This window comes from Lepisma saccharinum, chromosome 17 (assembly GCF_977018435.1).
Source record: "Lepisma saccharinum chromosome 17, izLepSacc3.1, whole genome shotgun sequence".
In the NCBI taxonomy this organism is placed as follows: Eukaryota; Metazoa; Arthropoda; class Insecta; order Zygentoma; family Lepismatidae; genus Lepisma; species Lepisma saccharinum.
In genome coordinates this window covers 59,627,929-59,652,772 of record NC_139245.1, presented here as the reverse complement: position 1 = coordinate 59,652,772, position 24,844 = coordinate 59,627,929, and the positions used below count along the sequence as shown (strand labels likewise).

The following is a 24,844-nucleotide window of genomic DNA, read 5'->3' as shown; positions in this document are numbered from 1 at the left end:
CAGCTTTCGTGCATCAGTTACGCATTTATATCGAAAAATACATGTTTTACCGTAAAATTCAATGAAGTATGTGAGAAAACACGAACTTCCACAAGTCTAAAGAAACTGCATTTGGTAAGTAACTTCACCTGTAAATTTTAAGAAAACTGTTTTCTGGATACTTAAAGTTTACCATTTCACACTTTTTTACATTGCTAATGTACTATTCTGCATTGCGGAACATTTTTAGGTCTAGTAATAAATTTCTATAACACACATTATGGCGATAGCATACTGGTTGATCACGCGTTGTTAATGATAATGTTTTTTTGATGAGCCATTGAAAAGTGATAATGATATATATTGGGAGTACCTTTGATTTGAAGCCGCGACCCTTAATTCTTAGGAAATAGATATTTGCAGGGTGGCGACAGACCTGGAAAACCGGGAAAAGTCAGGGAATTTGAGGTGTCAAAAAAAGTCAGGGAATTTAGTCTTCATTGACTTTTTTTTATTTATTTATTTATTTATTTATTTATTTAAATATATTGTTATGGAACTCTGCACGGGAACAGGAAGTCTTGTTCGTAAGTTTCGGCCTCAACTTTGAGGCCCCTTTTATACGCAACACAAGAGAGAGAGAGAGAGAGAGAGAGAGAGAGAGAGAGAGAAATTTCTCTCGCCCTGGCTTCTCGGCGGGAATTTAAAATTCGAACACTCTTTGGAGGAAAATTGTTATAACTCGGGCACTATGGGAGCAATCTACTTCGGATAACTTTTGTTTTTCAGCTAAAACATCAGCGCATGCAACCGTGTACAATTCAGAATGCCGAACCGAGGAAGGGGGTTTGGGGGGGCGCGACACCCGAATTTCAATGGAAATAAACATAATAATAAGTAGTTTGCCCCTTCTTCTCCATCTATTTTGGAGAGAAGCTGCAAACTTTAGTATTCTTTTCAAAGAATGGATATTTATCAAGAGAATGAAACATGTTTTATGTTCTTGGGTGCCATACAAGGTGAATAATAAGCCAAAATGTGATTTTTTTTTTACGAAAAATAGGTAATTTGCATTTTTGGAGGAAAAGTTTTATAACTCTGGCACTATGGGAGCAATCTACTTCGGATAAGTTTTGTTTTGCAGCTAAAACATCATAGCATGCAACCGTGTACAATTCAGAACGCCGGACCGAAGAAGGTGGTTTTGGGGGCACAAACCCCGAATTTCAATGGAAAATCATAAACATCTGGAGTTTGCCCCCTCTTCTCCCGCTATTTGGGAAGAAGGCCCGAACTTTAGTATTGTTTTCAAAGAATGGACATTTCTCAAGAGAACTTAACATGTTTCATGTTCTTGGGTGCCATACAAGTTGAATAATGAGCCAAAATGTGAAAAACTGTTCGGAAATGTGGCATGGATATGTTGCGGAGAGGGGGGAGGTTGGTCATCAATATGAATTTCCCAGGCTTGCTCCAGACCTGTGTCAGAGTTTCCACCCAAACATAAGAGTATGAAGGTCCAAAAAGCACATTCATTTCGTAATCAGCACCATGATACCATATGGTATCATCGGGCGAGTACGACCTTACTCTGATGATACCATATGGTATCATCGGGAGAGTAAAGGTTAAGCCTATAAATATTATGTGGAAAATACATTGAATTATCATTTTTTTCTTGTCCGTATGGGAGTAGTAAGGGGACTTGTCAACAGATGGAGGGGATAAGAGCGGGTGGTGCCATCCGATAGTTGTCAGACGTCGTAGTAAGGCATTTTGTTGGGCAAACTAAAGGAACATGGAAACAAATAGGTTCCATTGATTATATACAATTTTTGTCGAATATCGCCACCCGACAAAGTACCTCACTACAATATGCGAAAGAAATTGCATGGACTGCAACATCAAACAAAAATCGCCTTCATAAACAAGATGAGCTTTAGACTGCAAATATGCTGCTCGAATTTTGTTACTCTTCTGGCTCACTTCACCTTATTTAATGTAGCAGTGCTTACGAAGGTTACTAATAATAAATAAGTAAATATTTTAATATCATATTTACTCAAATCATTCGGTCATAAAAGCAAATCACTTTCTTCAAGAATTGACTTTTGTCTGCTAGCCCTGCTAAATTTTCACTTTCCATCTACTGATTTATACGAGGGGTGGCCAGAAAGTAATTTCCAAGTAGTAGGGACATTGATTTTTCGCAAACGCCAAAACCGTGAAAAATGGTAATTGCTGCGAAGTTATGTTTAGGATGTCTGGTGCAGTGATGTCTGGACACATTTTTCGCCCTTTCGAATATCGAAATAATGCGGATTTGGCATAAAATGCGAATTGTTTGCATTTTTAGTGATTTTTTTTTAAAGAAATGTCCTAAAACATCGAAAAATTCCATGAATCCAACATTCTTGTCTTTTCTAGGCCATGTTTGTGTACATGGAACATGCAAGTTTTCCAACATTTTACTCAAGAGTAAACTATAGAGTTATACGTACATTGAATAATTCCGACAGCCATAGTAAATCGTGTATTTCCCACGATTTTTTCGATCCCCTGCGGGGGAGAACTGGGATGTTTTCCACCTATTCAAACTGCTCCGGCACCCACCCAGCATCATATGAAGCTGGTACCTTGAGAAAACTTTGAGGGATAAAGGTAGCCAGAAGCGTGGTGCTGATCACATCACCCCTACCTTCAGCCATGATCAAGAAAGTGTGGGGCCCTAACTCCACACCCCTACTATATACCTTCATGGAAAAATGCAGGGGAGCACTTTACTTTTACTTCCTCAAAAATCTGTTCCAACATATCAAACTGTCACGAAAATACATAGACCATGTGACCTACAATTGAAAATAATAGTTTAAAAGCAGAATGTAGTATTACGTTGCGGTATATTTGGCAGATAAATGTTCTAAAACAAAAACGCGAATTTTGGGAAATAACACTAACAAGTCAAAAAAGATAATGCCAATTTTTGGTGCCATAATATATCGGTATATGTCACGTGAGATTGATTGATTTAAATTTTTTGGGTGCATCACCACTTATGGTCATTATGCACCCTTCAGTATATTCGGGGAAAATTCCATTATCTAAAATCCTTACCTTAAAATTAAGAAAGGGGTATGGAAAATAACTTTCCCAAAATATCTTTCAAGTTATCAAACACTCACGAAGAGACGTAAGCCATGTGACTTACAATTTGAAACAGTAGTTTAAGAACACCATGAAGGTATAATTTCAGATATTTGCCAGAAAACGCTAAAATGAAAATGTTAATTTTTGGGAAAATAACACCGTATAGTACAAAATAAAAAAAATAAGAAAATAAACCAATTTATAAAAAAATAAATTTCAAGGTCCCTACCGATTAGGCATAAATAAAACAAGAATATCAGTTGTAATTTATTGCATTAGTAACAGTGAGTCCCTAACCTAATTTTCGGCATAGTCTAATCACCACCGTTGTTCTGGCATTTGTCGTAGCATGGCACTAAATTTTGTATGCCCATGGTATATGTGTCTGACAGCAAAGACTGGAACTATCTCTACCGCAATGTAGCTGTCAAATCCTTGCCCTACCAGAAACCTCTTCAGTTAAACAAAGAGATGAAAGTCGATACATTCAAGGCCAGGGCTGTACAGGGAGTGGTCCATGATCTCTCACCTGAAGTGATTCAAAGGGCCCATGTGTACTCAGCTGTATGGGGTTGTGCACATTCAATTGGCCTTCCATGAATTGTGTGCACCATCGTCTGACCATACTATCACTCATGGTGTCCGGTCTGCACACCTCACACAATTGCTGGTGGCTCTGTGCCAAATTCTGAGCGTGCAATGTAGGCTACATCGCAGTTGGTGGGAGACTGTATGAGAGCTGCAATCTTCAACCTAGAACTGTCCTAAAACGGCTGCATTGCAACTGTACCAGATTACAGTTACATGCCACTTCTTCCTGCCTGCATGTGTGTGTGTCGCTCTCCGACCACTAGTGCTGTGTATAGGCACCATTGGAGCTTTTTTCAGGATTCCCCTCGTATATGAACTTTCAGAAGCTTTTATTATTAGTGTGTTCCTGTTTTAATGTGTGGTTAGCTAAATCAGATACCTATACAATGCAATTCTATAAATTCCTTGCGTTAAATTTCTAATACCTACATACCCTTTTCGTGAGCAATAATGGTATAACTGCATGTTGTCAGTTTCACAGTACTTCACTTGGATATACTGTACTGAAGCAGAAATCCCATTGATAATGTAAGGAAATATGACACTTTATTTTGTTCGATTCAATTGTTTCACTTATATGCAAGAGTTAAGTTGTTTGCTTCACAGAGAAGAGAGAAGTAGTTTTATGCATTGAAAAATGAGTCCGCAGTCATGGTTCTTGCATGCAGAGGGTTCCAAACCTCAGTGGAAATATCAACATATAATACCGAGAATGTATAAGGAGACTGATAAATTACAAATTGTATTTCTTAATCATTCACTCGTCACTCTTACCTCATTTAGTCGTAACTTTAAAAATAATCAAGTATTTTATTTTAAACTTACTGCGTATGACAAAATTCCATAATCCTTCCCTAGCTTGTGAATTGTAATAATTTTCCAAATTCAATATTTTGCACTTTGAATTCAAATCATAGAGAATAGAGAAATTAAGTCAATTTCATAGAAGATAATATTGGTACTTAACAAAACCATAACGTGGATCTGTGTGAGTTTATTATTTCTATTTGCAAAAACATCGATTTAGTTTAGATTGTAATTGTCAGGGAGAAATGTAAATTTTGTCCTGGAAACCTGGAAAAGTCAGGGAATTTAATTTCTGTTTCTTTGTAGCCACCCTGATTTGTGAGACTAGTACTATACCAATACTCTACAACATCGCTTGTAGAAAATGCTTTGAAACGTATTGATGATTACTCATGCTACCAACGAGTAGCATGTGTTCTATGTGACTGAACACATTTTCGCTGCAAATTGTGAGATTCTTTAACTTTCGCTCATTGCACAGTACATTGCAAGGTGGTGTTATATTTTATTTGCATAACCTACTCATAATTATGTCCTCTTGTGTTCAAACTTGACAGCGATTTCCTCCAGGTGTACCACGAGCAAATGCAGTGTTTCCAACCTCTCAACAGTTTGTTTAATTCGAATTTTAACGTGCCAAATCGCAAGTATTTTCTTAAATTATTCCTCATACTTGAGTTTTCCGTATTGTTCTCTATTAACATGTTGGCTGAATATAGTTTCCGACTTCATGTTATAAACAATATTGTAAGTCTTACACCAGAGGGTTTCTTGCCTAATAGAGGGACCTACAGTAAAGTTGGCTACTCTCTGCTGGTTCTCAAGAGCTATGTTGCCAAATTAACGATTTCTGGACTCTTGAAAACTTTTTCAGGATGGTCAAGTAACATTTGGAGAAGTGTACATCATTCTATATATTTTTTTATTTAAAATGATTTCATCACGATTTGAATCAACCTGATTTAAAAAATCTGGATATTTTAATAAAGTGTTAAAATTAATGTATTTTTTAAGCATGAAGGAAACATTAAGAATTAATAGAAATGAATACTACATGAAAATCTACTTATTTCATACCAAAAGCAGAGATATATTTTCCTGTAGTTTACGGTTATTACAAGCATAAGAAAACAGTTTTTCTTTGTGACGTTTCAGGAGAACACACGCTCCTTTCATCAGACATTTATTTTCATTTTGACTAAAGATACAGTTATAACAATGGTTAGTAATTTTTAAACAAAAAGAATCTGTTATATAATGGATGTTGTCAATGTTACATTGTTGTAATATAGCAACTTAACTGTGGGGAAAAAAAAAAAAAAAAAAACAGTCTGTTTTATTTTTATTTAAATTATGAATCCAAAATATCATCAGGCAATTCAAATTCATCATTGTTTTCACAAAGTCTCTTGATGTTTTCTGTTACATTAAATTTTAAAGATGGTGGCTTACTCCATTTGTGAAAAAGAACTCCATACTGGATCTATGTTACCATTTTCATTATTTAATTTATTCCAGTGTTCTTCTGCAATGAACGAAGCTTCCCAGACATTCACCTTCAAACCCTTCTCTTTTTAATCAAATGCTTCTCTTCGATGATATGAGTTGACAAACCTGTTCTTGGGTTTAGATTTATAATGTCCAAATCGTGTTCGTGCCATCTTATTGCCATTTTCCTTGCTGTTTGTCCCACATAATCTTTTGAACATGAACAACTTATATTATATATTCCTGTGGTTTCCACATCTGGTAGAGAGTTTCTCATTTTGAATTCATTAAATGTACATTCCAAACTTCTTGGTGATTTAAAAACAATTTTGAAATTAAAACTTCTAAAAATTTTTGCAATTTTATGTGAGAATCCCTTGTGGAATGGAATGCACACAAATTTCTTTTCAACAGATTTTTCATCTTTGTCTGTATTTCTCTTTTCCTTTAGTTTTCTTGCAACTTGTTTTTTGATTTGGTTTATTCTGTTAGTGTGAAAACCATTTTCTTTTGCTATATTAAAGAGCCTTTCTTCTTCATTTTTGATATCCTCATCATTAGAACATAGTCTTTGTGCTCTCAGGAAAAAATTTAAAAATATGTTATCCATTGTTATACGCGAATGTTCTGATTTGGCATGGATATATTTTTCCCCCGCTAATTTTTTCCTATGGACTGATGTTTGAATTGTTGAGTCAGTTGTCTTAATTTGCAGATCAAGGAAAGAAATTACATTGTTATTCATGGGTTCGCAAGTGAATCTTCGCAAATTGCAGAAGAACACTGGAATAAATTAAATAATGAAAATGGTAACATAGATCCAGTATGGAGTTTTCTTTTTCACAAATGGAGTAAGCCACCATCTTTAAAATTTAATGTAACAGAAAACATCAAGAGACTTTGTGAAAACAATGATGAATTTGAATTGCCTGATGATATTTTGGATTCATAATTTAAATAAAAATAAAACAGACTGGTTTTTTTTTTTTTTTTTTTCCCACAGTTAAGTTGCTATATTACAACAATGTAACATTGACAACATCCATTATATAACAGATTCTTTTTGTTTAAAAATTACTAACCATTGTTATAACTGTATCTTTAGTCAAAATGAAAATAAATGTCTGATGAAAGGAGCGTGTGTTCTCCTGAAACGTCACAAAGAAAAACTGTTTTCTTATGCTTGTAATAACCGTAAACTACAGGAAAATAATTCTATAATGCAAGCAATGCGTACATACAAGAAAAAAAACAAAAGCAGAGATTTATGATACAAACTTCCCAGTCATTAGACACAGAAGAAGCTTCTTTTGTAATATTTCCGAGAGTGGAATGTGCCAAGATGATCCCGCATGAGATTCCAACAATAGTCTGCCATCACGTGTGCATCCCATCTTCCTTGATATCTGGCATCAATTGTTTTTATGTCCTGATGAAACCTTTCACCTTGTAATTCGCTTAAGTCACCAAGGTTCCCTGGAAAGCTATCTAAGTGACAGTGCAGATAATGGAGTTTGACACTTATGTTACAGCCAAGCCTTTGAAATAAAAGATGATATCCTCTAGTAATTGCTTGTAGTTATGTGCCTTCTTGTTGCCAAGAACGTTTATCACATCAGGAACAAATGAAGACTAGGCACATGATTCAATTTCATTCATTCATAATATGAAATGTGGGTCAGTTATGTTGTCTGATCAGTGGACCATCAAAAGTCCTGCCTACAGTTTTTCCATGGTAAGTCCAGGTTACTTATGCGGTATGTATTCAATGTGCTTCCTCAAAAATTTTACCAAGTATTTAATCAGGCCTACCTATATGTGTAGTTGTGGCAGTATGATTTTATCTCGTGCTCCCAAATGTTCATTGAGAACATTTTGTTTTCCAACAACCATATATTCCCTCGTAGGCCAATCTTTTCTCGCCCAATGTTGATGTTTGGCTCTACTATTGGAAAGACATAACAAGAAAAGATGCTTTGTGTAGCCACTTTGTTGACCAAGGAGAAAATTAACCATCTTCAAGTCTACACATATCACCCATTGATGGTGGTATTTTATATTTTCCAAGACTAAAGAGATGGTCTTGGACTCTTCTCTCATCCTGGTGGGGTGACAGATTGGAATACAACCATATTGTTATAATAAAAGAACACATTTCAAACTATGTTTTGAACTGCTGAAAGACCAATTTTCTTCAAAAGGTTTCTGATGTCGATGCAGAATACTAAGTAGTTGTGTTCAGTAAAGAATGAGAGCAAATCCTTTTTTTCTCATTTGATAAAATGTAATTCTTGTTTCCAGGCTGAAGTACTTTCGTTTCCTTTAGTCTGGAGACAAACAATTCCAAAGACTCCTTGGAAAGATTTAAGTCCTTGATCAGATCACTCAGTTCATTCTGGTTAAAACGTTCACTAGGTGAAATTGTTTGAAAATCAGTGACACTAACCCCACTGTCTTCATTTTGTGCAGTATCAGACATGTAAGACTCATCTGCTGAGAGCTGTGGTAGTTCATGGATAGGTGGAATGGGTACAAGATACGAGTGTGGAACAGGTCTCTTGTCTGAAGGTAGATCAGGATAAGACCACTTGTCACGATTATGAAGATTGATGCCTGGGATATTATCAATACAAAAATAACAGTCATATAAGTGTTTTTCTGTTTTCTTCAAACCATTGGTACTCCAAAATTTCAGGTAACTGCTCTTTCCATTTGTCCACTGGAGCAAATGCTCCATACAATTTTGTCATACAGTATGAGGAGCCCATGGCTTATTCTGATCTCCAAGATTGACACCAAAATAAGTTACATATGCTCTTTTTGCAAACTCAGAAACAGGTTTCCTATCTGCTTCTAGTGTGTACTCTCCACAAATATAGCAAAATATGTTAGTATGATTCGGGCAGCTCTGTTGTGAAGTATCCATGACCTCTATGGTGTTGGATCTGCAGAAATGAAATGATATGGGTGGGAATAACAGTTGTGAAACAAAGGTCAGTTATACATAAACAAATGTGGCTAATTGAAAAACATAAATTGCCAAATCAATTAGCAAAGCTTGTTACTATATCACTATTTTGCAAAGGAGATCTTTTAAAGAATGGACTAAAATTTTGTGCATTCATATAATATATCATATCTGTATCTAACCAGATCTCATGCAGTCTGAATTTTCTGAATCAGCCCCCAAAACCCCAGGAACAGGCCTAAAAACCAAGGCTCTCACATACACACAAAGTTGGGCAGTGTTATCTATACCTTCACCTGCAATATCGGGAGGAAGGAGGGTGGGACATCCAAGGCCCTTAACCTCAGGATCAACAACCACCCCTCCTCCACCCACAACCTGGACTTAATCATTTTCGTTACTACCAACCATCAAAACATCCCTTTCAATGACTGCTTCTGAGTAGAGATTACCCAGTCTGCCAATATCGTAGTATGAAAAAGATGGGAGAGGGCCTACATATCAGCCATGAATGGAACCAACCTCTGGCCTGAAAACAACTACCCAGTAACTTTCCCCACCAAAACATTTCCACCCTCATACCTCCATAATCATCACTTTAAACTTTACACAGCTTCCATTTTCACAATCTTCTTCTACCACTGGAGATGAGGCTGCAAAAATTTGGATTTTTCGATTGTCTGGTGACTGTTTCCTTTTCCCTTTTATACTTGTTACACACGCACATATGTATATACGTGTATCTTATATTTTGTCTTTTATTTGAGCACCATCTAATGTTTGTGTGTAAAATGTATTTTCAGATAGCAAGTGCCTTACCCTCATCAACACAGATGGAGTTTCACGATCACTCTCTGTCCAATCTACGGAAAGAAGAACCTGACCTCATGCATTCTTCAATCAAGAGTGAACCAAATGAAGAGTCAGCCGGAAACACTTGGCAGCCAGCATCTTCATCACCAGTTATTAAATCTGAATCAAAGTTGGAACAAATGAAAGTCGAAGAGCCAGGAGATGTTGCCTTTCACATATACTTGAACTCTGGTGCTGGGATGACTGAATTTTTTCAGGAGGATAGTAAAGATCTTGATGCGAGTGATGACATTGTACAGTTTGGCACTGTTGCAATTAAAAGTGATGAGATTGTAGAGCCTGAAGATGTGAAGAGTGAACTTGCAATTGAAGACGAATGTCCATCTGCAGAGACAGAAAGGTGAGTGCATGAAGTTATTTTTGCGTTATTGAAACCAAGTACCATAATACTTTGATCATACCTGCTCAAAATTTTCTCAAGTTGAGGGATGTGACGACCTCATCACCCAGTGACTTGTTCACTGCAATTTACCAACCAACAGAGTGAAATGGTCAACATTGTGCTCTGTTGGGATTTACAGAGCTGTCCTGTCATGGCTCTATGAGCGTCCCACTATCGGCAGAAGTGGGGTATGGTTGGTGGACTACAATGTGATCCTCCCAGCTAGATCCCAGGGATCCACTGACCAACGACAGGTGCGGTCCTCCATTCATATTGGGGGTTAGGCGTAGAGCTGATAACTCTGCACTGTAAAAAGACATGTCAAGAAACAGCAATATGAGGCCATGGATGTTCCCAAGGTAAAATATTCCAGAGGTAAAATAGTCCCCCATTCGGATCTTCGGGTGGGGACTACTTTGGGAGGTCCCTGGACTAAGGATAAGATCTACATTAGGAATAAGGATATTAAATTAGGCACCTGGAATGTTCTGAGCCTTTACCGGCCTGGGGCATTTCAGTGTACAGTTAATGAGATAGTTAAGTATATATTAGATGTAGTAGCTGTCCAGGAAGTTAGGTGGCCAGGAGAAGGGAATTGTAAAACTAAAAATTTTCCTTTTTTTATGGTGGTACTGAAAATCATAATTTTGGAACATGCTTTTTCATAAATAATAGAATTATCTCGGCTCTTAAAACAGTAGAATTTATTAATGATAGGATATCATATGCAGTTTTACAGGGTAGGTGGTGTAAAATTATTTTAATAAACATACATGCACCAACGGAAGATAAAGATGATTTTTATGCAGAGTTAGAAGAGCTCTTCGATAAATTTTCTCAGTATGATATGAAAATTCTGTTAGGTGACTGTAATGCACAGATTGGCAAAGAAGAGACATTTAAACTCACGATTGATAAAGAAAGTCTTCATAAATTAAGTAATTATAATGGTATAAGATTGATTACTTTTGCAACCTCAAAGAATTTAATTGTGAAAAGTACCACTTTTAAACATAAAGATATCCATAAATACAGGGTAAGTCAAAATGATGGACCCGATTTCAGACATTTATTCTGTGAAATATAAAAAAACAAATGTTATTGTAAAGCATGTGCTAAGAAAGGTGAACTATCAAAGTTTTTTCAAACAAATCACAAGTGTTCTATGTGAGCACCTCGCGTAACACGGCACACATCAAGCCGATAATCTATCTCCTGCCAAACCTTGTGTAGCATGTTGCGGTCAATATCAGCAATGGCTGCTGTGATGCGGGCACGCAGGTCATCCAATGATGTTGGAAGTGGTGGTACGTAAACATGATCCTTGACAAAACCCCACATGAAGAAATCACAGGGGTCAAGTCGGGGGAACGAGGTGGCCAATGAAGGAGAGGTCGATCCTCCGGAGATGCACGGCCTATCCAATGTTGTTCCAATGCCCCATTGAGATGGCATTCACTTTGGGAGAATTGCATTCATGTCCCACAAATTCATGGGGGTTAGCAGTTCCCCAAAGCATAATCAGTGTCTTTTAAGGCTTGAACTAGTTGCAAGCAGTAGGGTTTCTCATTTGTAAATGTTTCCGCAGAACCCTCCAGACAGTTTTCTGTGGAAGTTGAAGTTCTCTCGCTGCCCAGTAGGTGGACTTCTTTGGACTCCACACGAAGCATGTGCGCACTCATTCCACTGTCTCTTCCCCAGTCGACGGACGGCCAGTCGATTTTCGTTTACACATGTAGCCCGAACCTCTGAAATGTTCATACCCCTTATGAATGGCCTTCCCCGTAGGTGGTTCTCTCCGATATTAGGTACGGAAATGCCGTTGCACACTAATCACAGACTTGTTCACATGATAATCAACAGGGTGGCGACAGACCTGGAAAACCGGGAAAAGTCAGGGAATTTGAGGTGTCAAAAAAAGTCAGGGAAATGTCAGGGAATTTTGTCTTCATTGACTTCGAACACTCTTTTGACGAAAATTGTTATAACTTGGGCACTATGGGAGCAATCTACTTCGGATAACTTTTGTTTTGCAGCTAAAACATCAGCGCATACAACGGTGTACAATTTAGAACACCGGACCGAGGAAGGGGCTTGGGGGGCATGTCCCTCAAATTTCAATGCAAAAAACAAAAATCTGGAGTTTGCTCCCTCTTCTCTTGCTATTTTGGGGAGAAAGCGCGAACTTTAGTATTCTTTTGAAAGAATGGACATTTCTCAAGAGAGTGAAACATGTTTTATGTTCTTGGGTGCCATACAAGTTGACTAATAAGACAAAATGTGAAACTGTTTTTTTTTTTTTTTTTCGAAAAATAGGTAATTTGCATTTTTGGAGCAAAATTGTTATAACTTGGACACTATGGGAGCAATCTACTTCGGATAAGTTTTCTTTTGCAGCTAAAATATCAGAGCATGCAACCGTGTACAATTCAGAACGCCGAACCGAGGGAAGGGGGTTTTGGGGGAGCGACTACCGAATTTCAATGAAAAAAACAAAAAGAATCTGGAGTTTACCCCCTCTTCTCCCGCTATTTGGGAAGAAGGCGCAAACTTTAGTATTCTTTTCAAAGAATGGACATTTCTCAAGAGAATGAAACATGTTTCATGTTCTTTGATGCCATACAAGTTGAATAATATGCCAAAATGTGATTATTATTTTTTTTACGAAAAATAGGTAATTTGCATGTCTGGAGGAAAATTGTTATAACTCGGCTACTATGGGAGCAATCTATTTCGGATAAGTTTTGTTTTGCAGCTAAAACATCAGAGTATGCAACCGTCTCATACAATTCAGAACGCTGAACCGAGGAAAGGGGGTTTGGGGGGAGCGACTACCGAATTTCAATGAAAAAAACAACAAAAAGAATCTGGAGTTTACCTCCTCTTCTCCCGCTATTTTGGGGAGAAGGTGCAAACCTTAGTGTTCTCTTCAAAGAATGACCGTTTCCAAAGAGATTGAAACATGTTTCATGTTCCTGGGTACCATACAAGTTGAATAATGAGCCAAAATGTGAAACTGTTCGGAAATGTGGCATGGATATGTTTCGGAGAGGGGGGAGGTTGTTCATTAATATGAATTTCCCAGGCTTGCTCCAGACCTGTGTCAGAGTTTCCACCCAAATATGAGAGTACGAAGGTCCAAGAAGCACATTCATTTTGTTATCAGAACCATGATACCATATGGTATCATCGGTCCAGTACGACCTTACTCTGATGATACCATATGGTTGGTATCATCGGCGGAGTAAAGGTTAAGCCTCTAACTATTACGTGGAAAATGCATTGAATTATCATTTTTTTCTTGTCCGTATGGGAGTAGTAAGGGGAATTGTCAACAGATAGAGGGGATAAGAGCGGGTGGCGCCGTCCGATAGTTGTCTGACGTCATAGTAAGGCATTTTGTTGGGCAAACTGAAAGAACATGGAAACAAATATGTTCCATTGATACTTACGATTTTTGTCGAATATCGTCACCCAACAAAGTATCTCACTACAACATGCGACAGAAATTGCATGGACTGCAACATCGAACAAAAATCGCATGCATAAACAAGAAGAGCTTTAGACTGCAAATATGCTGCTGGAATTTTATTACTCTTCTGGCTCACTTCACCTTATTGAATGTAGAAGTCCTTACGAAGGCTTTCTTTTATCATCCTGACGTATTACTGGTTTCGCACAAGTTAACATACGTTTACAATGACATTGCAATATTCTTAGATATCAAGAATATATACCAAACGGGATATATATTGAATACTATCACGAAAAAGTGAAACAAATCTGCATTGGTGAACGTTATAAAAATTGGCAAGTGCATGCTCCCAACCTCAAATTTACTGCAACACTAGTATTCCAATGAAATTAACGCCACTCTCTGTCCTGTCTGTTTACTCTTGTGAGAGATAGTCTTAAATCTCTCACTGAGTGAAGTTAATGTACAATATTATGAAATAAAATACTAATAATAAATACGTAAATATTTTAATATCATATTTACTAGAATCATTCAATCATAACTGCAAATCACTTCCTTCAAGAATTGACTTTTCTCTGCCAGCCCTGCTAAATTTTCACTTTCCATCTACTGATTTATACGAGGGGTGGCCAGAATTAATTTCCAATTTTTTGCAAACGCCAAAACCGTGAAAATGATAATTGCTGCGAAATTATGTTTAGGAATATGCAGTAATGTCTGGACACATTTTTCGCCCTTTCGAAATATCGAAATAATGCGAATTGTTGGCGTTTTTAGCGATTTTTTTTTAAAGAAATGTCCTAAAACAACGAAAAATTCCATGAAATCCAACATCCTTGTCTTTTCTAGACCATGTTTGAGTACATAGAACATGCAAGTTTTCCAATATTTTTCTCAAGAGTAAACTATAGAGTTCTACGTACGTGGAATAATTCCGACAGCCACATTAAATCATTTATTTCCCACGATTTTTTCAACTTCTATCAAAACCATTTACATCACAGAGCAAAGTGGCAGGGTTTTAACAGGAGATTGAGTGTGTATGTACCGTCACACGGGAGCCACATCTTCGTATTTGCCGCACGAGATATGTTTTGAATTACCGAGCTAAGTGCGCACTATCGGCATTTGTCGAGCGAGTAATAATGGAGCTCAGTCGTTAGGCCATCTGACTACCATGCGAGAGACCCGGGTTCGATCCCCTGCAGGGAAGAACCGGGATGTTTTCCACCTATTCAAACTGCTCCGGCGCCCACCCAGCATCATATGAAGCTGGTACCTTGAGGAAACTTTGAGGGATAAAGGTAGCCAGGAGTGTGGTGCTGATCACATCAACCCACCTTCAGCCGTGATCAAGAAAGTGTGGGGCCCTAACTCCACACTAAAATTCCATTATCTAAAATCCTTACCTTAAAATTAATAAAGGGGTATGGAAAATAACCATCCCAAAATAACTTTCACGATATCAAACTCTGGCGAAGAGGCATAACCCATGTGACTTACAATTTGAAATAGTTTAAAAACACCGTGAGGGTATAATTTCAGATATTTGCCAGAAAATGCACTAAAATGAAAATGTGAATTTTGGGGAAAATAACACCGTATAGTAAAAAATAAAAAATAAGAAAATACACCAATTTGAAAAAAAAAACAAATTATCAAGGTCCATACCGATTAGGCATAAATAAAACAAGAATATCAGTTGTAATTTATTGCATTAGTAACAGTGAGTCCTTACCTAATTTTCGCCATAATCACCACCGTTGTTCTGGCATGTGTCGTAGCATGGCACTAAATTTTGTATGCCCATGGTATATGTTTCTGACAGCAAAGACTGGAACTATCTCTACCGCAATGTAGCTGTCAAATCCTTGCCCTGCCAGAAACCTCTTCAGTTAAACAATGAGATGAAAGTCGGTACATTCAAGGCCAGTGCTGTACAGGGAATGGTCCAAGATCTCTCACCTGAAGTGATGCAAAGGGCCCGTGTGTACTCAGCTGTATGGGGTTGTGCACATTCGATTGTCCTTCCGTGTATTGTCTGCACCATCGTCTGACTCACGACGTCCGGTCTGCACACCTCACACGATTGCTGGTGGCTCTGTGTAAATTTCTGAGCGTGCAATGTAAGCTACATCGCAGTCGGTGGGAGACTTTATGAGAGCTGCAATCTTTAACCTAGAACTGTCCTAAACCGGCTGCATTGCAACTGTACCAGTTTACAGCTACATGCCACTTCTTCCTGCCTGCATGTGTGTGTGTGTCGCTTTCCGACCACTAGTGCTGCATATAGGCACTTGGAGCTTTTTTCAGGATGCCCCTCGCATATTAACTTTCAGAAGCTTTTATTATTAGAGTGTTCCTGTTTTAATGTGCTGGTTAGCTAAATCAGGTACCTATACAATGCAATTCTATAAATTCCTTGCATTAAATTTCTAATACCTACATACGCTTTTCGTCAGCATTAATGGTATAACTGCATGTTGTCAGTTTCACAGCACTTCACTTGGATATACTGATACTGAAGCAGAAATCCCATTGATAATGTAAGGAAATATGACACTGTCTTTTGTTCGATTCAGTTGTTTCACTTATATGCAGGAGTTAAGTTGTTTGCTTTACAGAGAAGAGAGAAGTAACTTTATGCATTGAAAAATGAGTCCGCACTCATAGTTTTTGCAAGCAGAGGATTCCAAACCTCAGTGGAAATATCAACATATAATACCGAGAATGTATAAGGAGACTGATAAATTACAAATTGTATTTCTTAATCAGTCACTCTTCACTCTTATCTCATTTAGTCGTAACTTTAAAAATAATCTAGTATTTTATTTTAAACTTACTGCATATGACAAAATTCCATAATCCTTCCTTAGCTTGTGAATTGTAATAATTTTCCAAATTCACTATTTTGCAGTTTGAATTCAAATCATAGAGAATAGAGAAATTAAGTCAATTTAATAAAATATAATATTGGTACTTAGCAAAACCATACGTGGATCTGTACGATTTTATTATTTCCATTTGCAAAAACATCGATTTAGTTTAGTTTGTAATTGTCAGGGAAAAATGTAAATTTTGTCATGGAAAACCTGGAAAAGTCAGGGAATTTCATTTCTGCTTGTTTGTAGCCACCCTGAATCAAGCACAAAGAAAGATCTCTGTTCTCCAGTCAACACCATTTTCCTGCTCGCTGCTGACTCCTAGCGGTAGAAAGTAGAAACACTGCGTAAAAACTAAACTTTGAAAGTTAACCTTTCGAAGTGCATGTCTCACAATAACATATGTTTATTAGATTTCACAGAATAAATTTCTGTAATCGGGTCCATCATTTTGACTTACCCTGTATACCTGGTCTACTCCAGATGGTAAAACTCATAATCAGATAGATCATATTCTCATTGATAAGAGAAGGCATACTAGTATAATTGATGTTCATACACATAGAGGTGCTGACTGTGCCAGTGACCATTATTTAGTAATTGCTAAATCAAGAGAAAGACTCACAGTGATAAATGATAAGCAACAAAATCTAAGAGTTACAAAATTTAATACAGGAAAATTTGCTAACTAACTATCTCTCTAGTCTTCTTAAACCTGAAGGTTCATGGCTGCAGCAACACAGGCCTTCCATCTGTCCCTATCTTGAGCAAGATCTCTATACTCTTTTCCATCCCTACCGATTTCCTTTAGGTGTATCTCAACGTTGACCCTCCATCTTCGTCTTGGCCTTCCTACAGGTCTCTTACCATCAGGTTTCCCAACAAGAATCCTGTAAATTCCTCTTTCCTCTCTCATTCGTGCCACATGACCTGCCCACCTAAGTCTTCTTGATTTAATCATTCTAATAATATCTGGACATGAATACAAATTATGTAGTTCTAAATTATGTAACCTTCTCCACTCACCTATCTCCTCATCCCTTTTAGGTCCAAATATTTTGCTAAGGATCTTATTTTCAAATACTCTCAATTTATGTTCCTCTTTCAATATAAGGGACCTAGTTTCACACCCATATAATACTATGGGCAAAATTACTGTGTTGTATATTTTAACTTTTAGTTTCTTAGATATTAAACGAGAAGTCAAAAGTTTATGAAGAGAGAAGTAACATGCATTTCCTGAATTTAGCCTACTTTTTATTTCCTCTTTAATATAATTTTCACTTGTTACTATTACTCCTAAGTATTTGAATTTGTAAACTGTTTCAAACAAGTTGTTATCAATAATTAGATTTTGATTATTACCTAACACTTGGTTTCGGCCTGTAAGCATATATTAATTTTCTCTTTGTTAACTTCCAAACCTATCTCTTTAGCAGTTTTGAAAAATATTTTACCATTTTTCAAAATTGTATTTATATCATCCCCTAATAAGTCTACGTCATCTGCATATGCTAACTGAGTCACGCCATTGCATTTTAGTCCTTCGTTAGTTTCTTTTACCTTCCTAACAGCATATTCTAAGGCAAAATTAAAGAGCAATGGAGATAATGCATCTCCTTGTTTTAACCCATCATGAATTGTAAATTTGTCAGACACATTAATGCCCACACGAATTTTACTTTCTGTTTCAATGGTGCATACTTTTATCATACTAACAAGCTTCTTAGGTATTCCAAACTCGACTAATATATTATATAATTTAAACAAGAATTGGGAGCACATACATAATGCAATAGAATCAGCAGCTAAAGAAAGTATAGGATACCATAAACCTAGAAAAAGTAAGCCATGGTTTGATAATGAATGTCATAATCTAATAGAAATAAGAAATCAGGCTAGACTTAGGTGGTTAAATATAACTGATGATACAAATCTAAGCAATTATAATAGAATAAAGCGAGAAGATAACCGCACCTTTAGAAGTAAAAAAAATATATTACTTGAAAAGTAAAATTAACGAAATTAAAACAAAAATAAAAATATCAGAGATTTATATAAATGTGTAAATGAATTTAGAAAGGGGTGGCAACCTAAAGTAAACTTGATAAAAGATAAAGACGGTGATTTTCTAGCTGACCCAAGCGATATTCTAAATAGATGGAAGAACTACTTTAATGACCTTTTAAATGTTCATGTAGGAGATAAATCAGAAGTAAATGAAGTGCACACAGCAGAACCTTTAGTTCCAGAACCTAACTTGACTGAAGTTAAAGATGCTATTAAATGGCTAAAGAATAACAAAGCACCTGGCATTGATTTAATATCAGCTAGGGGCGTTACCCCCACACCCCCTGTATGCCTTCATGGCATGGTGCTATGCACAGGGGAGCACTTTACCTTTTTTTACCTGAGTTAATTAAATATGGTGGAAATTCGTTAATATTTCAAATTCATAAATTAATTTGTTTAATATGGAATAAAGAAGAAACCCCTCAACAGTGGAGAGAATCCATAATTGTTTCTGTGTTTAAAAAAGGTGTTAAAATGAACTGCAATAATTACCGTGGAATTTCTACTCTCAACAACATATAAAATATTATTTTCCTGTAGTTTGCGGTTATTACAAGCATAAGAAAACAGTTCTTCGTTGTGACGTTTCAGGAGAACACACGCTTCCTTCATCAGACATTTATTTTCATTTTGACTAAAGATACAGTTACAACAATGGTTAGCAATTTTTTAAACAAAGTTATCTAACATAAGAAGCTTGTTAGTATGATAAAAGTGTGCACCAGTAAAACAGAAAATAAAACTACAATGGAAGAAATGCGTACATACAAGAAAAACTATATAGAATATTATCTAAAATTCTTTTAACAAGACTAACCCCATATGCTAATGAAATTATAAGTGATTATGAATATCAATGTGGATTTAAATGTAACAGATCAACTACAGATCAAATTTTTCACATCAGACAGACACTTGAAAAGAAGTGGGAATATAATCAAAATGTCCATCAGCTATTCATTGATTTCAAAAAAGCATATGATTCGGTCAAAAGAGATAAATTATATAATATATTAGTAGAGTTTTGAATACCTAAGAAGCTTGTTAGTATGATAACAATATGCACCAGTGAAACAGAAAGTAAAATTCGTGTGGGTATTAATGTGTCTTGACAAATTTACAATTCATGATAGGTTAAAAGAAGGAGATGCATTATCTCCAGTGCTCTTTAATTTTGTCTTAGAATATGCTGTTAGGAAGGTAAAAGAAACCAACAAAGGACTAAAATTAAATGGTGTGACTCAGTGGGGACGTGGGGCGTTTCCACTCCTTGCTGAGGTGTTTACTCTTTGGCGTATACCAGCTGAGCAAGATCTCGTCCATTGCCACTGTATGACGGATCGCTGAGCCTTCTTCGTGGCACCTGACACTGTGAACGTCATGACTCATGTCACTGAATGACTGGCTGGCACCTTAAAGGCAAATTGCACATACAGAACCTCCCTTTCCTACCAGTTCTGCCACCTATCATTGCAGTCTGGAACTCATCCCGCAGACTGGTGGCATATGGGGCCTGGGCTACATATCCAGTAAATTTCATATCTCTGTCACTTTATTTCACTATTTCATGGCATTTATGTGAGAGGTCATATGCAACTCAGGCGGTGGTAGTGAGTCATTACATTGATGCCACATGAGTTATATATCGCTCACAGCATCTTTATTGTTTTTTTGGAGCTTTGTTGTTGTTTTTTCTGAGCATTGAGTCTTGGGTTATTTGTAACTTGATATATCTTTTATCATTATACTTCGAGGCACTGGCCAGCAATTCATCAAAGCCAAATGTACAATCGCAAAAGGCAAAAATAAATATAAAAGAAGTTAATGTACATCTGTTCATTTTATACATGTTTTAAATTGTTTGTATTAATTGTAACAATATCAGCATCACTTAATAAGATTTTCACAAGATTTTCATGAACCATCTGCAAAGTTTTGTCCATGGGTCTACTCTTCACGTAACATGAATGTAATATCATGGTAGTTTGAGTTGCCTGTGCACCACGATACTCCCAAGGTGAAAAGACATTTGAGTAAAGTATGCCTCACAAGGCCCTTGGCATAAAACTAGGTGAGTTAAATACAACTCATGTGGCAGGTAACGAGGTAACAAATTCATTTCGTTATGTTTGATGCTGATTATAATTTTAGATTATGTTTGATTAGATGTGTTAGGTTTGATTAATTTTATATTTTTCTTAGTTTAATAATTTTTGGTTTTGTGCCATTGGCTGTTACACTATTTTTTTTACTTTTGAGTGTGTATAGAACCTGGTTTTCAGAATAAAAAAGTTGGTGAAAATATTCAGGAATACATTTCTCCTATGGGGTCATATTTTGGACCAAGTATATCTGTTAATTGTGTACCTTGAAGCAAATGTTAGGTTACAAAAGGCATGCAAATCTATTGGTTTATATCACAATATTGTAAGATGAAAGGAAACTGTACAACTGCTACTATAATATACCAAATAGGAACAAAATTGTGCAGAGATTCATGTGGTCTAGTTGGTAGGGCATCAGACTGCCATGCGAGGGAGCTGGGTTTGATTACCCTGGTGGGTGATCTAAGATCGGAAATTTTCCTGCCTTGTCTCTGCAAAAAGTGGCTCTGGGGCTCAGCCAGCCTCAAATCAATCGTTAGCTCTTGGCCTCAGGGGGTTAAAGGCAGGGGGAGCATGGTGCTGATCGCATCACCTGCTTGACAATAAATAAATAAATAAATAAATAAATAAATAAATAAAAATATATATATATATATATATATATATATATATATATATATACACACACACACACACACACACACACACACACACACACACACACACTGGTCAAAACAATTAGGGGAGCAAGCAAGAAATCCCAAAACCAAAGTTGGAAAGTCAAAAGTAGCAATGTATGTTGATGAAGTGAGTGTGTCCTCAACCAGTACAATGAATCATCAGCATGAAGAGCTCTCTAGTGACACCATAAGGCACGTGGCAGAATTTGTGATATGAGGGGCAATCACGAGGTCACTTGGGAACACCGGTTGTTTGGTGCTGGCAGACCATAAGCGCAGGAGGGATTCAGTTGAGTAGTGTTGAATAGGAACGATGGCAGAACAACACGATTTAGGGGAATGTAGCGCATGGAGAGCCATTGGGAGGATGGAAGCAGGGCAAACACAACGTGAGGTGGCTGCAGCCCTTGGTGTGTCGCGCAGTGTCATTTCCAGGTTGTGGACACGATTTCAGCAGACAGGTACAGTACGAAGGAGGCCTGGGCAAGGTCGCCCACGGTCAACAGCAGTTAGGGAAGACCGGTACTTAGCATTGTCGGCTCGCAGGAATAGACAGCAAACTGCAACTGACTTGCAACGCGGCCTTGTTTTGGCAACAGGACGAAGAGTCTCGGGCCAAACTGTACGAAATTGCCTGCGGGAAAGGGGTCTTTATGCAACACCATAGGGCCCGCAGACAGTGGGCTGTGGAACATCGTGAGTGGGGACATGGAGAGTGGAGTTCAGTTCTCTTCTCGGATGAGTCGCGTTTCAGTCTCCAGTCAGATAATTGACGCATTCTCATCTGGAGGGAATGTGGGACTCGCAATTATCCCGCACATGTGTGCGAAGTGTCTCAGTATGGTGGCGGTGGCTTAATGGTATGGGCAGGGATCAGTGTTGGTCGACATACCCCCCTGCACATTATCCGTTGCGGTACTTTGACAGCCTTACGGTACCGGGATGAGATCCTCAGGCTTCATGTTGTCCCAATGGCTGCAGATATCTGTGATCGTTTCATTTTTGTGGACGATAATGCCCGACCTCACAGCACGTCTGGTTGATGCCATGCTACGGGATGAGGGTATCGAACGAATGGTATGTCCAGCGTCCTCCCCAGACTTGAATCCCATTGAACATGTGTGGGACACACTCGGAAGATGCATTGCTGCTCAGCCAACGCCCCCTACATCTCTGCAACAGTTGGAAATGGCCCTTCTGGAGGAATGGGTGAATATTCCGCAGGCTGTCGTTGATAACCTTATTGGTTCCATGCAAAACAGATGTGCAGCTGTCATAGCAGTTCATGGCAACCACACGCCTTAATAGAGGTATGGATCTGTTGCGTATCTGTCCATTTCTGTTGTCTTATCACCGTGCTGTTCTCCTGATTTTGTGCAGTACCTTTCAGAAATCACCCCTAGAACTGTTGTGCTAATGACTCAATAGACATGTATTGTACTGGTTGAGGACACACTCACCTAATCAAAATACATTGCTACTTTTGACTTACCAACTTTGTTTTTGGGATTTCTTGCTTGCTCCCCTAATTTTTTTGACCAGTGTATATAAAGTTGGCAACTCTACTGCACAAACACTTTGCACCACTGTATTTTACACATGTAAGTTACTTCGTGTCCTCTACCATCCTACCCTATTTCATGAAAATCCAAGATGGTTGTGATAATTTTGAATGGAATTATCCCACTGCCTCTTATTTCCAGTACATGAAGAATGTGCAAAATTATGAGCTGATCGTTTATGTTGTATTAATAATTCTGTTTTTTAGTGCTGTTTTTCTGCTACTTGTGGCTTATTATGACAGTGAGGTATGAAATGGAACGAGCGACACAAAATACACCTATGTACATAGTTGTAATCAAATCTGCTAGCATTGGTGGCGAGATCGGAGTCAATAAATGAACAAGAAATAATTTTGAACCTTTAGGATTCAGATTTTTTTATTTATTCACTGTACCTATGTACAAGAAATGTAAAATTTCAGATTTTGGAGGCTTTTAGTTTTTAAGCCATTGGCTATCTAAAAAGCAAAAATTTAACATTTTGAAATCTTTAATCAGCTGTAGGTCAAAATCTGTTTGACTTAGGAAGCTCAAATGTGTTTTAAATGGGCTTTAATATGAAACAAAACTTGACTGTGGTATTTTAAGTTTGAATTTTTCACTCTTTTTTTTTTTTTTTGAAATATTTTTTTAATATTCGTTCTGATCATTTGTATGCCAAAATTTATAATGAGATGACAATGGACTCTCATGGATTTTATTAGTAGGAATGACAACTGAAACACTGCATGTTCAAGGCAGTTTGGTAAGGCAACTGAATTGCCTCGAGTTGTACCAGGAAATAAGCAACTTTTAGTCTTAGCCAGATATTCTAAATTCTACACAAAAATGTTAATTGAATACTCTAAGAAAAATTTCTTTTCTTTTAGGAAGACATGCTGTATTATTACAGTGTGTTTCAAAAGTCAGGCAACCTAAAAGTTTGTTCCCTGCACCATGAAACCATAAGAGATACAGTCAACTCTCGATTCTAAAACCCCAGATTTAACGACCCTCTCGAAGTAACGACCCTTTTCCCGGGAACCGTGAAAAATTTGAAGGAAAAAAAAAAGTTGAAAAATTCAAGGAAATTGGCCGAAAAATACGTTTGTTGCACTAATTTTATTTGCTGTGTTGCAATTCCCTTCACGAGCACTCTGTGGGTTGCTAGTGGGCCTGATCTAAAAATAGACACCACCACACCACGCTTGAGTGCTATCCAATAGCACTTGACCTCTGTCATCCACCCCCCCCCCCCTAACTGCGCAGGGATGGTTGCTAATTACGCGCCAGGCTTGTTTTGCCATTGTGATTTCGCTTGCTCTTGGATACGCGAGAAGAGAAGATTGAATGTGCTTAGATGTTAAATCGACCTTGACTTGTTTCCTTGTCGTAAGAGCTGCTGACAACTGAATGGGGGGGGGGGCACCACCTTGAGAAATTAGAGATAAGATCGCAGGAATGTTCCAAAATACAGATGCGTGGTGCCTGGAAGTCTGGACCGTCTGTCCAGCTCTGACCTATATTTCTCATCAGGTCCCCGTGAGTGAGCAACCCTTGGCCTTGTAGCAGACAACTTCCAGTAACTGCTTTCATTCAAAACGTGTTCTTTGTTCTCTGTAACATTTCATAAAAAAGCGAAACTATTAGAGATAATAAAAGCCACATAGGCCATCTAAAGAATGTCAACCCGATTATTAATGATTTGTCATCCAAGCTTCCGCAAACGTTTACTTCGATCTTACGTGCATCCTAACTCCTGTTTCCCACTTCATACACTTTCCTAACTGTGCCAATGTCGTAATATTTGCCAAAAAGGTGTTCCGTTGGCTGAGTGACTTCTCTCTCTT

General features: G+C 37.5%; 1 protein-coding gene across 1 annotated transcript in view; it reads left to right on the top strand.

Moving 5' to 3' along the window:
- Nucleotides 1–24,844, top strand: part of LOC146001319 (uncharacterized) — a 38,501-nt gene that overhangs the window by 924 nt on the left and 12,733 nt on the right. The window contains exon 2 of the mRNA XM_083138631.1: nt 9,784–10,193. Coding sequence (XP_082994757.1) covers nt 9,814–10,193 — 380 coding nt within the window. The 5' untranslated portion in view covers nt 9,784–9,813. The remainder of the gene's footprint in view (nt 1–9,783; nt 10,194–24,844) is intronic.